Source organism: Crotalus tigris, unplaced genomic scaffold, assembly GCF_016545835.1.
Source record: "Crotalus tigris isolate CLP2741 ecotype Arizona unplaced genomic scaffold, ASM1654583v1 scf7180000018831.1652172, whole genome shotgun sequence".
NCBI lineage: Eukaryota > Metazoa > Chordata > Lepidosauria > Squamata > Viperidae > Crotalus > Crotalus tigris.
In genome coordinates this window covers 917,572-930,410 of record NW_024097221.1, presented here as the reverse complement: position 1 = coordinate 930,410, position 12,839 = coordinate 917,572, and the positions used below count along the sequence as shown (strand labels likewise).

Sequence of the window (12,839 nt, the reverse complement as noted above, 5' to 3'; positions counted from 1 at the left end):
TAGTAAGATAAAAATGGCACGCAAACTGCTCCTCCCTGATAAGGTACCAAGGGGCACCGAGGCGCTCTTTCAGATAGGCCAGGGCCTCTCGGCACCGCACTTACTAAACGCGGCCCGGCGAGTTGCAGCTTCCCTCCCCTCAGACCATTAAGACCTTCCACCGCGCAGCTCCCTCATTTCCCCCTTCGCTTGTTTTGATAACAAACCCGCGTGAGGAGGGAAAGAAGCACGCGCCTCCCGCGGGCAGGTAATAGGAGGTGGGCGGGCTTCCTTCAACGTGGCTCAATCCGAGCGAAGTAAGGGCGGAGCCTCCGGCCGGGAGCAAAGAGCCAGCAGGGCAAGCGGCAAGATGGCGGCTGTCGCCGAGCAGGACTTGATGACCATCAGCCTGGAGCAGTTGCCCACTGACCCACTCTTACTCGTCCTAAGCTTTCTGGATTATAAGGACCTGATGAGGTGGGGCATCGCCGGGAACGGGGAGCTAAGGCCGAGCCCGTGGCATGACTGACCGCCCCTTACTTTCTCCTGCAGCGCCAGCCATTGGAAAAGAAGGGAGGCGAAGGGCAGTGGTGCTCTCTTAGGGGAGGCGGAGGTGGAGAAGAAGCGAGCTGGGGGGCTTCGTCACCTCCCCCCTCCCCCATGGATGGGAATTGGAAGGCTTGGTTTATGGAGGGAAGGGTGTCCCGAGGGTCTCTGGGCAAACTGGAAATGGGGATTGGTGATGAAAGAAGGGGGATGTTTCCTTAAGGTCAAGCGAACTGGGGCAAATGGTTTTTCCATGGGGCAGGAAGCTGGGCAGAGGCCTCGATGTTTGGGGAAGCATTTATTTCCGATGTTATGTGGGCTGAGCTTGCAGAGCTTAAGGCTTTCCTTGCCAGGGCATCGAAGAACCAAGCACCTCCCTTTGCTGATGGACAGGTTTCTTTCATCAAGCTTGCATGTATCAACAGGTGCTTGCATTATTCACTGTGTTAAAACGGGCCTGCCCTTGTGATACGGTATTTAAGGCTTTGCTGCGAAAGAGAAACACAATTAGTAGATTTATTAGTGTGGGGACTCAGCATTCCACTGTAGGATGTAGTTGAAATTGCTGGACTTAATTCAGAATGGGTTTAGTGCCAGTGTCCTGATGTAATTTTCTGTTGATGATTTAAAATGAATCACCTTTTTTTAATGGAAAACATAGCAGTTCCTACAGTAGACTGGAGAAAGAAGGAGCTACAGTACTTAACCTTTCAAATATTCTTATGTGAGATTGCTTCCCTTCTCCAAAATAATAGGGAAAGAACCTCTATTGAAATCCCCCCCCCCAAAAGCAATTTAACTAGGCATTTTCTGCCATATTCCTATCACAGTCTGACCCTATTAAGACAGCTAAAATAGTGAATAAAAAAAGAAAATAAAAATTAGTTATCTTTCAGTTAGTATCTAGTGTTTATGTAGGGAAAGCAACATCAAGCAAAATTGAAAGTGGGGTCCCTCAGTGGTGAGCTTGGCCACTAAATAACTTAATAGTGAATTGTATAATGAAAATCTGATTAAAATTATAGGATAAATGTTTTGACATTTCATTTCAGCAGATTTTGTTTTGTCAGTCTCTTTTTTAAACTTTTGATTAGTTGCTGTGAGCTAATCTGGCAGCAATACCTGTCATAATTTGACTATACATTGCAGTCCTGTGTCCACACTTAGCTATAATAGATAATCTTATTCTAAAACTGTAAGAGAAAGTAACATGTTTTGAAACACTTGTGAATGGAAGAACTATAAAATATGACTCTGGATGTCCATCCAACTTTAGAAACAGAAAACCATAAGAAATAAAATAAGAACAAAATAAAAGACCATAAAAGTGGCAACTGAGGAAACCAGTCAATAAGAACACCATAGATCAGGAGTGTCAAACTGCCGGCCTCTGGGCTGGACGCGTCATCGGAAAACCACATCCATCCCATTGCCGGCAATGGTGAAAAAGCTCCAATACGTTGCATGATATCACGGACGTTGCGAGTTTGACATGTCTGCCATAGATTCTCCAATCGTTTCAACCCCCCATGCCAGAAAATAGCTCTTAATGGTTTTCAGAAAAAACCAGCAGAGTCACAGCCTAGTAAGACCTGCAATGGTGGTTCATTATTTCTAACTATTAATGTCACCACTAAACAGATTGTTCCTTGAGGGTGTAGCATTCAATGTGCTGACAAAAATTTATATAAAATGTTGAGTTTAACATTTTTAGATTCCAAATTATAAATGAAAATTCACTAAGGGTAATATGTTTGCATTGAAAATTAAGGAAGTAATATATTGCTATATATCTATATTTTTCTTTTTTAATTATTTTCATGTTTCCTTGTCATTAATTCCATCTTTCCAATCAGTGCTGGCAATTTCTTTAAATATTGAATCCTGAAAGTTTCAGAAAAAGAAACTTAGTAAACAAATACATATCTAGAACCTCTGCATCTAAATAATTTTACATGTGATCTTTTAAAAATTGAGTATTAAAAATCTGCATAAAACATGTTAATTTTAATTTCTAATCTGGGAGGTTTTCAGTTTCATTCTCTTCTGTATAATAAAAACTACCTTAGCATTAGTATTAAATTTAATCTGATATCTCTGTGTTGTAGTTGCTGTTTTGTAAGTCGTAGATTAAATCAACTTTCAGTCCACGATCCATTATGGAAGAGGCATTGTAAGAAATACTGGCTTCTGTCTGAGTAAGTGTGGATAATGCTTGATTTTTCATAAAATAAAAATGGCTTATAATTTTCATCCAATCCAAGTTAATGACTGTAATATGGAAAAAAAAGGCTTTGAAATTGCCTCTAGGTATAACCATCGGAGTTATTTGCTATGATTATTTTAAACATGAGCATTTATAGATATCTTTTATACATTTATATCTATACTTATGTACTAAGTAGTCATTTGTAGATTACATAGAGTTTTTCCTCTATTTGATATATTAATATGTTAATTCCTTAAGCTCAGTATGAGTTGTAAGAAGATAAATATGCACGTGGAGAGAATGTGAGATTTTAAAATATTGAATTAAGAATTGGGGTTTTGTTCATTGTCAGTTAACTTGAAATGCTTCTAAATATCAATTTGACATCAAATGTATTCTTCGGGAATAATTTTTAAAACATTAATTGGTTCTTCTGCAGGTGTACTAGAATAGCTTAAATTTGCTAGGGTAGACCAGGTGTTTCTGTAGTCAATAGATCTGGACTGATCTCACTATCTTTGTAAACCAGGGGTGTCAAACTGCCATCCCGTGGGCCGGATGTGTCACAATGAAACTGTGCCCACCCCGTTGTCGGCAGTGGGGAAAAAGTTCCGATACGTTGCGCGACGTCACGTGATGTCGCAAATTTGATATGTCTGTTGTAAACTATCTTGCTTTACTTAATGGAGTATAGAAAGTTTTGAGTTCAACACGTTTAGCAAGAAATAACTATTTTAGGCTCAGATTAATGAAATGTCAATTTTGAAATAGCTGTTCTGATCTTATCTATGGTGTCAGTGTATATAATGTATAAATGTAGCATTTGTATTACCACTTGTTGCTTTTAAAATGTATGTATATGTTTGATTTTTTTTAGTGCTGAGAAATCTCGAAGAACTAAGAGCTGGAAAGCAATTTTCATAGATCTGTATGCTGATTTGGGAAGATATATTCAATATTATGCTGCAATTAAAAAAGCCTGGGATGATTTGGAAAAATATTTATTGCAGCACTGTCCTCGGATGATTAGTTCTTTGAAAGGTATTGTTAATATACTTGATATTTTGGAAAGCTTTGATTTTTCTTTCCAAATTTTGAACTTAATTTTGCCATTTTATATATAAGAAACTCAGTAACAATTATACTGAGCATCATAATTATAATAAATTACAACAGGAGCCAGGACTGCCAAGATTGCTGCTGTTAAGCTATGTGGTCATGTGACATTGTATTTATTACATCACATAGTGATAGAAATCCCAGTCATGATTGCCATTGTAGCCCAAGAACTACCTGTAGTTATTTTGCAAGTAAAAAAATTTAATCACTTCTGGTTTATAGGAATGTGCAAAGCATCCCAAAGAGATGCTCTGAAGAGTTCAGGAGCACAAATGAAGCACTTCTCCTGAAATCATTAATGCAAGTATTTCAGTGTGAAGGGACGTTGCAGTGCTGCATGCACATGAACACAGAGATAGACTTAGAAACTTCCACTTGTGCCTCCACAGCTTACAAAGTGCTTTACAAGGCCCCTTTTACATTCTGAAGATGAACCTAACACAATTATCGGAGTTGCTGACTTCCATGGGACTTGCTGGGCTGTTTAGTATTGGGTCTTAGATTGTTGCTTGTTTATATTGTGTGAAGTCATGAATGAAAACTTGTAACTTCTTAATATGGCAGACAGTGTTCAGGAAGATGATTTGGATGCAGTGGAGGCACAGATTGGTTGCCAATTACCTGATGATTATCGGTGTTCATTTCGAATCCATAATGGACAGAAGCTGGTTGTCCCAGGGTGAGAGATTAAGATTCATTGTAATTGCTCTTTGGGATTAATTTTATGCACAATAATTAAAAAAAAATGTTCATGTTCTTATAAGCGTATTCTAAAACTTGTTTTTTAATACAAAGGTTGATGGGAAGCATGGCACTCTCCAATCACTATCGTTCTGAAGATTTATTGGACATTGACACGGCAGCTGGGGGTTTTCAGCAGCGACTAGGACTGAAGCAATGCCTTCCTTTAACCTTTTGCATTCACACTGGATTGAGTCAATATATGGCTCTGGAAAGCGTGGAGGGTCGCAATAAGTATGAAATCTTCTACCAATGTCCAGTAAGAAATATTTGTAAATAGATTTTTAGACAGCAATAATGCTGCTCACATACTTCATGGAATTGATACATGACCATGGGTGTAATTTGACTCTTTGTGTAGAATATTTAAAGTCAGCTGTTTTTTCATCTGATTCACCCCCCCCCCCCTTCCATCAGTGGCAAAAAATCACATGAATGTTTAGAAGTTGTAACTAGTGGAGAAGAAACAGGTTTGAGAGGATAGCAAGGGCTCTAACGACTGTCAGAAAAGTGAAAATTAATTAAGCTGTTGAGAAAAATCTTTTGCATCAAGATCAACAGTCAGAGGAGCTACTAGATGAGAACTGAGTAGAAAATGATCAGAAATAAAATATTGCATGGTGATTAGGAATAGACTGGCAAATTATAGCTATAGTTTTTATTTAGTATATTAAGAACATTTACACTTTTGGAAATGTTTGGCTATATGAATAACCTGAAAAAATTGTAGATGATAATGTTCTGCTGATTTTATAAATATTGGCATAAAGATTTATCTATAGTAATTTATTGCTTGGCAGTACAATAAAAATCAAAGTACCACCTCTTTATTATGCTAAGATATAATAACCAGTTCGGTCATTTTCGCATCAGATAATTTGTAAATACTTGATAACAAAGGATTTTGCTGAATGGTAGAAGAATATTCATTTATCATGTTCTTATGTTTTGAATTTATTCAAGATAAATTTCCAGTAACTTCTTTTTACACTGTGAAAATCACATCTGGTTTGCTTGCCAGTACATCCTGTTTTTAGTTCCCCTAAAAGGAGAAATCCCTCTTTCAGAATTCCTGAAACCAGAACTTTCATTTCCCCAATATATTATAATAAAACGTTTCCATCTATAAAATACTAAGGTCTTAATTTTTTCTCCTTTGTAATTAATTGATTTTTGCATCAGTATTTTAAACTATAAATCTTGGATGTAAAGTTACATATACAGTAATAGTACAACTCAGTAGCATATTCTAAATTAAAATATGACTATGCTTGTTTTAGGATTGAAATGTCAGTGTAATAGGCTGCATCCTAGCAGGATATCTTAATTTGCTTCAAATTAGAATAGTGATATTTTAAAAGTTATGAATTTCAAGGGTTTAATTCATGTATTTTATTGTTCAAACTATTTTTTGATAAATAACAAAATTAAATTTTCCAATTTAGTTTGCTAAATTATTACAAATACTAGTAGCAAACAATCTATTTTCACAACACACTTTTTTTAAAAAGAGAGAGTACAGAACTAAAACTCCATAAAAACGTGACAGAAATCTGCTGTTTATGTAGTATAAGTCTTGCCTTTTAAAAATATTTATTTTAGGATCGAAATAACCTTTTTCATTTTATTTGAAGGATCAAATGGCCCGTAATCCATCTGCAATTGATATGTTTATCACAGGTAAATATATTTTGGAACTCTAATGGAGAAACATTTTCAAGAGGAATAAAGGGAAGACACTAATTAGGATGATGAGCAACATGCTTATTCTCAACAGATGCTCAACATGTCTGATTTATTACTATGTGTCGTTACAGCAGCTTTCCTCCTAGTAAATAAAGTGAGTCAACTATTGGATCAGCTACAGATGAGATTATATTCTAGCATAACTGAAACTCATCTGATTGGAGAAAGTTGATTGGCAGCTATTTAAGCACAGTGTCAGGAAATAAATTATATGGATCCACTATTCTCAGCATGTATTCCCTACTCTAAAACTTTGTCTGGGTGATTACAGACAATTAGTCTTTGAAAACTGATTTCCAATCCATCTTTCTGCTCCAGTGATGTCTTTTACTGTTTTATATAAAGAGTGAGCTATTCAGTCTTTACTGTGTCATTCTGATGTTTAGGTTCACAAATTATTAATATTGTATCAGTTTAATCAGATACCTAGCTTATTTATAGTTGGCTTGTTGTCCATCAAATGAGACAATATATTTATTCCAAGGTAGATCTGAGATTAGATTCTATTGAAGATCTAATCTGTTGATCCTTTTTTTCCCCCCTTGTAAACTTGTTTTTCGTTCTTCAACATTTAGGTAATTCCTATTTGGAGTGGTTTACTTCCTACGTTAATAATGTAATAACAGGTGGCTATCCAATCATCCGAGACCAGATTTTCAGGTATTTATAGTTTTAGTTTACAGTAAAATACTGCTACAATGCAGTATACAATATTATATTTTATTGTAATTAAGAAAAAACAACCGAAACTTGTAAATATTGACAGTATTTAGGTATAATATATGTAAAGGAGAAAGCAAAGTTTTTGTACTACAGATTACAGAAACAAAGCTTCATCGTTTTCTGAAAAGTGTTAATAACATATACAAAACTATTGAGAGAAATTCGTTTTACTACATCGTAGAAAATGATTCTAATCTTCTTTAAATAATATAATATTTTCAATGAAAAACCCATTTATCATTTGTCCGTAATACAAAAAAAGGCAGGAATTTTTTCTGTTAAAAAAATGTTTTCCTGTTGTATATGTAGTCCTCGACTTTCACCCACAAGTGGGCCCAAAATTTATTGATCAGTGAGAAATTTGTTAATTACGTTTTGCCCCATTTTATGACTTGTCATATTTGTTAATGGAATCACTGCAGTAATCCGGTTGTTAAGTGAATCTGGTTTCCCCATTGACTTTGCTTGTCAGAAGGTTGCAAAAGAGGATCACATGACCCTGGGACACTGCGGCCATCATAAGTATAAGTCAGTTGTCAAGCATCTGAATGTAAATCACATGACCATGAAGATGCTGCAATAGTCATAACTCTGAAAAATGATCATAAGTCCCTTTTTTCAGTGGCGTTGTAACTTTGGACGGATGCCAAATGAACTGTTGAGGATGACTTGTATTGTTTTGTGCTAAACAAAAGTTATGCTAAGGTTATTACAGGCAGTCATTCTTGGTAGAAGCTTCTTTTCTCTGAAATAACTTGCCCTTACCTGCCCTTACCTGCCCTCCCATCCCAGCAAGAATAGGATGGGAATGGCTCTACGTATCATCACTTTCTGGATATTTGTTAAAACGTGGCTTTCTAGAAGGCCTTTGGAGATTGAATTATCAGCATTAGAAATGGAAGAATGTAATGTTGACAATAATTACTATGTTATCATTTTTGTTATAAGTCATTGCTGTGATTGCTCTTCCTCATTAAGTTGGGAGCCACACTGATTATGCAGGGTTTTCAAAATTGTACAGACAAGAAAGCATGCTGTACAGTTGAAGTGATTCTAGAGTAGCTACCGTTTCAGCTCTCTAAATGGCCGATGTAGCTGCTCTTGGAAACGTGGATTTCCAGTTCTAGTTTTAACTAATAACTTCATGATATTTATAAGAATTTGTAATGATGGAAAGCAGATGTGAGGAAATACCCATTACAACATTTAGATGTGAATACGGTAGAAATAGCAGATGTTTTAATACAGGTTTGAATAAAGTATAAAATGCACTATTTAAAACAGATAATGTTGGCTTTAATCTTTCAGTATTTATTCCTTTACATGTCGGATAAGAACATTTTACTTTTTCATTTGCTAGATATGTTCATGAAAAAGATTGTGTAGCCAAAACTGGAGATATTACTGTTTCAGTTTCCACATCTTTCCTACCTGAACTCAGCTCTGTGCATCCACCTCATTACTTCTTCACTTACAGAATCAGGTAAAATTAGTACAATCGTGTTATTGGATTCATCAGTGTGTTGTTGTTGTTGTGGTTAATTGCGAAGCCGTGTCCAACCCATCGCGACCCCATGGACAACGTTCCTCCAGGCCTTCCTGTCCTCTACCATCTTCTGGAGTCCATTTAAGTTCACATCTACTGCTTCAGTGACTCCATCCAGCCATCTCATTCTCTGTCGTCCCTTTCTTCTATTGCCCTCAATCTTTCCCAGCATTAGGCCCTTCTCCAGTGAGTCCTTCCTTCTCATTAGGTGGCCAAAGTATTTGAGTTTCAACTTCAGGATCTGGCCTTCTAAAGAGCAGTCGGGGTTGATCTCTTCTAGGACTGACCGGTTTGAACGCCTTGCAGTCCAAGGGACTCGCAGGAGTCTTCTCCAGCACCATAGTTCAAAGGCCTCAATTCTTTGGCGCTCAGCCTTTCTTATGGTTCAACTTTCACAGCCAGATCAGTGTGTTACTACATGTTTAGTTACTAAAAACATTTTTATATATTTAAAATGTTTTTAAGAATAATTGAAAAAAAAATGTGCAAATGTTGATTTCTAAAAGAACCGCTTGAGAATCCAAACTAAGTTTTGGGTTTGTTTTGCAGTGTAGAATACAGAGGTTTGTCTGAAAACCATTCTGGTTCAGTATTTTTTTCCTGCAATAATCACATGTTGTGTCCACAAGTGTCAGGTTGGTTTCCTTAGTGTACTTTTTCTTAAACTTTACTTGCATCTCCAATACAATCAAAATATTGTATCTACATAGGAAAATTCTTCTTATTGCCTCATATAATATGTGGTTATATAATACAGTTCTACATAAATCGTAGCCATTTTATCACAGAATGCTCATGATGGAATACATATCTTCTGGCTATTTTTTAAATATATTTTTCTTAGGTGATATTTTTTTTAAGAAATGTTCAGCCGTTTTTATTGTATCACTGTGGAATACGAGATGCTGTATACTGTGTATGAAAAGCAAAATGTCTGCTGTTTACTTTCTCTTTTTAAAAAATTGTTTTTTCTTCTTAAAATGCCTATGTTTCTCACATTACATTACATTCATAAGCTGATATGTAGATAGCATACGTTCTGCTTCCTTTACAAAAATATTTCCACAAGAATCAAAAATTAATATTTCTGGACAATGCTGCTATGCTGTTGTGTAAATGACACATTTCTAAAAGAAGTGTTTTGTCTAATTTATTAGAATTGAGATGTCCAAAGATGCACTTCCAGAGAAGGCTTGTCAATTAGATAGCCGGTATTGGAGAATAACAAATGCCAAAGGTGATGTGGAGGAGGTTCAGGGTCCTGGAGTAGTAGGTAAGGGATATTGTTTCAAAATGTTGACTAAATGAAGAAATGATTGCTTAATTTGCTCAAAATAATAAAGATGTTTGATTAAATTGGCTGTTTAGTTTAAAGAAAAAAAACACAAGCTGCTGTGGTATCTCAGTCTAGAATTTATTTCCCAAGACGTGTACATCCATGTTCAGATTAAATTTAAATTTCAGTATTCTGATTGTCATATATCAACTAGGAGATCCGTAAGAAATGCATGACATTTGTTTCAAGCCACTATTTGTTACAAGCTATTGAATCATATTTTTAAATAATTTATTTACTCCTAACATATAATTTGGCCTTACTTTATGTATACTTGATTCTAAAGTTCTCTAATCATTTTATTTCTGCAGGAGAATTTCCAATAATTAGTCCTGGTCGAGTCTATGAGTATACTAGTTGTACTACATTTGCTACTACATCAGGATACATGGAAGGATATTATACATTCCATTGTCTATACTACAAAGATAGATTTTTTAATGTTACCATTCCTAGGTTTCACATGGTTTGCCCAACATTCAAAGTATCCATAGCACGTATGGTAAGTTGAAGCAACTTGGTTTAGACAATAATTTTTATATCTAGTCCCTAAATACTAGTAGACTTGTATTTTTAAAATAGTATTCTTTTTGCATAAAAATGACCAAACAAGGCAACATCCTATATGAACAGAGTTCTTGTTGCTTTCATCAAACTTACCTCCAGCTTCCCTGTTCCATCATAGGATGGTCATAGTTGGGTTCAATTCATAGCTTTCAGAATCAATTAGTCATAATCTAGTTTACTTTAAATTGGATATTCAACAATCTAATTTGCTTTCAGATGGTAAATATGTGTTGAACATGCAGAATGGAGAATCTATTAACAATTATTGCAAAAATCCAGGGCTGTGTAATTTCATTTAAAAGTATTTATAATCCAGCAAGATGAATTTTAGATAAAGGATTAATATATAATTTCAATGATACTTACATAAGTAGCTGAAAATGAAATGTGTTTTTGACAGAATTGTTTTGGACTGCATTTCTAGTGACGGAAACTTATATTGTATTAATTTAGATACTCTAATAATGGTGGAAATAAAAAAGAAGCAGATTTGTTAAAAAAACTGATTAACATTATTCTCTGCAAATTATTAAGGCAGAGTTCATAAAATATTTAAAAACATTCCAATAAAGAATAAAAGATCATAGACACTATTTTAATAAAAAATGATGTGGATGAATATTTTACTCATTGGACCGTCGACAAAACTTGAATTAGCTGATTAGGAAACAGAATATTAAATTTTGATTCAGATTCATATACTATTTTGTCAAGAATTCATTTTTGCTTTCTGTTTACCTGCATGGCAACAGAATGTTCAGTCCCAATTATTTAAGCACTTTACCTAATTGACAATTAAATATTGTACATAACTGAGTAGTGATTTTTCAGTATATTCAACAGTTTTGTAAATTACAGTTTGTTTGGGATATCTATTAAAATGTTCTGTTTAGATTATTATTTGATATGTAGAATATGGCAGTAGTGAGAATTTAGTCAAATATTTAGCCTGCCCATTGGGAAAACAAGATAAAAGTATATGGACGTCACAAAAAGCAAAAATGAGATATTATATATATTAACTTCTTTATTTTTCTGTTATTGTGTTTTATGGAGATGGTAATATAAACATTAGAGGGTCAGTTCGGTGTCATGATTGAAGGCACCAGGTTAGAAACTGGGAGACTGTGAGTTCTAATTTCGCCTTAGGCACCAAGCCAGCTGGGGAATCTTGACCAGTTACTCACTCTCAGCCCTAAGAAAGAAGCAATAGCAAGCAACTTCTGAAAAATCTTTCCAAGAAAACTGAAGGAACTAGTACAGGTAGTTGCCAGGAGTCAACACTGACTTGAAGGCACCAAAACTAATAATAATTATTGTTATTATTATCAATCCTAGGGTGGTTCTTTAAACTGAAGAAACTAAAAATTTAAATTATGTTGCCTTTCCTGTGTTTAGGAAACCAATCACAATGATTGTACCATGGATGAGGAGGAAGACTCAACAGATACTGATGAATATGAAGATAGACATAGAATTTTAGGCATTCCGATTCCTTCTGGGCGTTGTCCACGTCAGACCTGATCAGACTTTCAAAATGATGTTTGGGGTTCTGCGGATTGATGGGTATATGTGTATGGATACACACACATATGCATATATAAATATACAAACACATGCGTGTATGTCTGAATGTATATATTAAATACTTGACTGTGGAGTAACTGATATGAATGCTGATACTGCTTCTGGCTTGTACCTGATCAGGTATAGAAACAAGATTTTCCTTTATTTTTCCTTTGTTTTGAAGATGAGGTAAAGATGGAAATGCAGTAGCATGGGAACCTTTATTATTTTGAAAAACTTTACATTTGGGAGTACTTTAAAACTGTATATATAAAAGTTATTTAAATGTTGAATGGTGCTTGGTTTTCTTTTATATATATATATAAAACTGTAATGGCAAATAAAATAGTAGTAATATGCATGTCCTTTTTGCGACAGTTTTGTTTTGTTACCTCTGACATAAGTGAATGAAATATTTAAAGTGTTTATGATCTTTAGGTTGAATTAGGTATTGTTGTATTGTTAAATACAACAGGAAACTAAATTAATTAGAAAAAAAATTGTCAGGTTTTTAATCCTGCATTCTTTGTCTGATAATATAATAAATGTTCTACAGCCCTTCACTTTGGATGAGCTGCACCAGATTATGAAATGCAAATTGCCTATTGCATTTTCTCATTTATTATGTAATACAAATATATAAATAGCATCCACCCTTAATATACCATTTATCTATTGTGATAAATGACTAGAACTTTGATTTAAAGATAAACCTTTTGTGTTTTCTGAATGATAAATGGATTTTTATAGTTTCTAAAAAC

General features: G+C 34.9%; 1 protein-coding gene across 1 annotated transcript; it reads left to right on the top strand.

Annotated features, from left to right (window-relative positions):
- The first annotated feature begins 317 nt into the window (after positions 1 to 317).
- FBXO3 (F-box protein 3) lies at positions 318 to 12,442 on the top strand. Its single transcript, XM_039356838.1, has 11 exons — positions 318 to 456; positions 2,634 to 2,723; positions 3,612 to 3,775; positions 4,418 to 4,532; positions 4,649 to 4,853; positions 6,229 to 6,274; positions 6,916 to 7,000; positions 8,424 to 8,546; positions 9,767 to 9,882; positions 10,257 to 10,447; positions 11,911 to 12,442. Exons 1-11 carry the CDS (start codon positions 350 to 352, stop codon positions 12,034 to 12,036), a joined length of 1,368 nt encoding a protein of 455 aa, XP_039212772.1. The 5' UTR covers positions 318 to 349; the 3' UTR covers positions 12,037 to 12,442.
- The last annotated feature ends 397 nt before the right edge of the window (positions 12,443 to 12,839 follow it).

Excerpts from the sequence above, each read along its gene's own strand:
- FBXO3 (XM_039356838.1), top strand. The coding sequence starts at position 350 with ATGGCGGCTGTCGCCGAGCAGGACTTGATGACCATCAGCCTGGAGCAG. Across the intron at positions 4,854-6,228 it reads AAATCTTCTACCAATGTCCA|GATCAAATGGCCCGTAATCC; the intron begins GTAAGAAATATT and ends TTTTATTTGAAG. Across the intron at positions 9,883-10,256 it reads TCAGGGTCCTGGAGTAGTAG|GAGAATTTCCAATAATTAGT; the intron begins GTAAGGGATATT and ends TTATTTCTGCAG.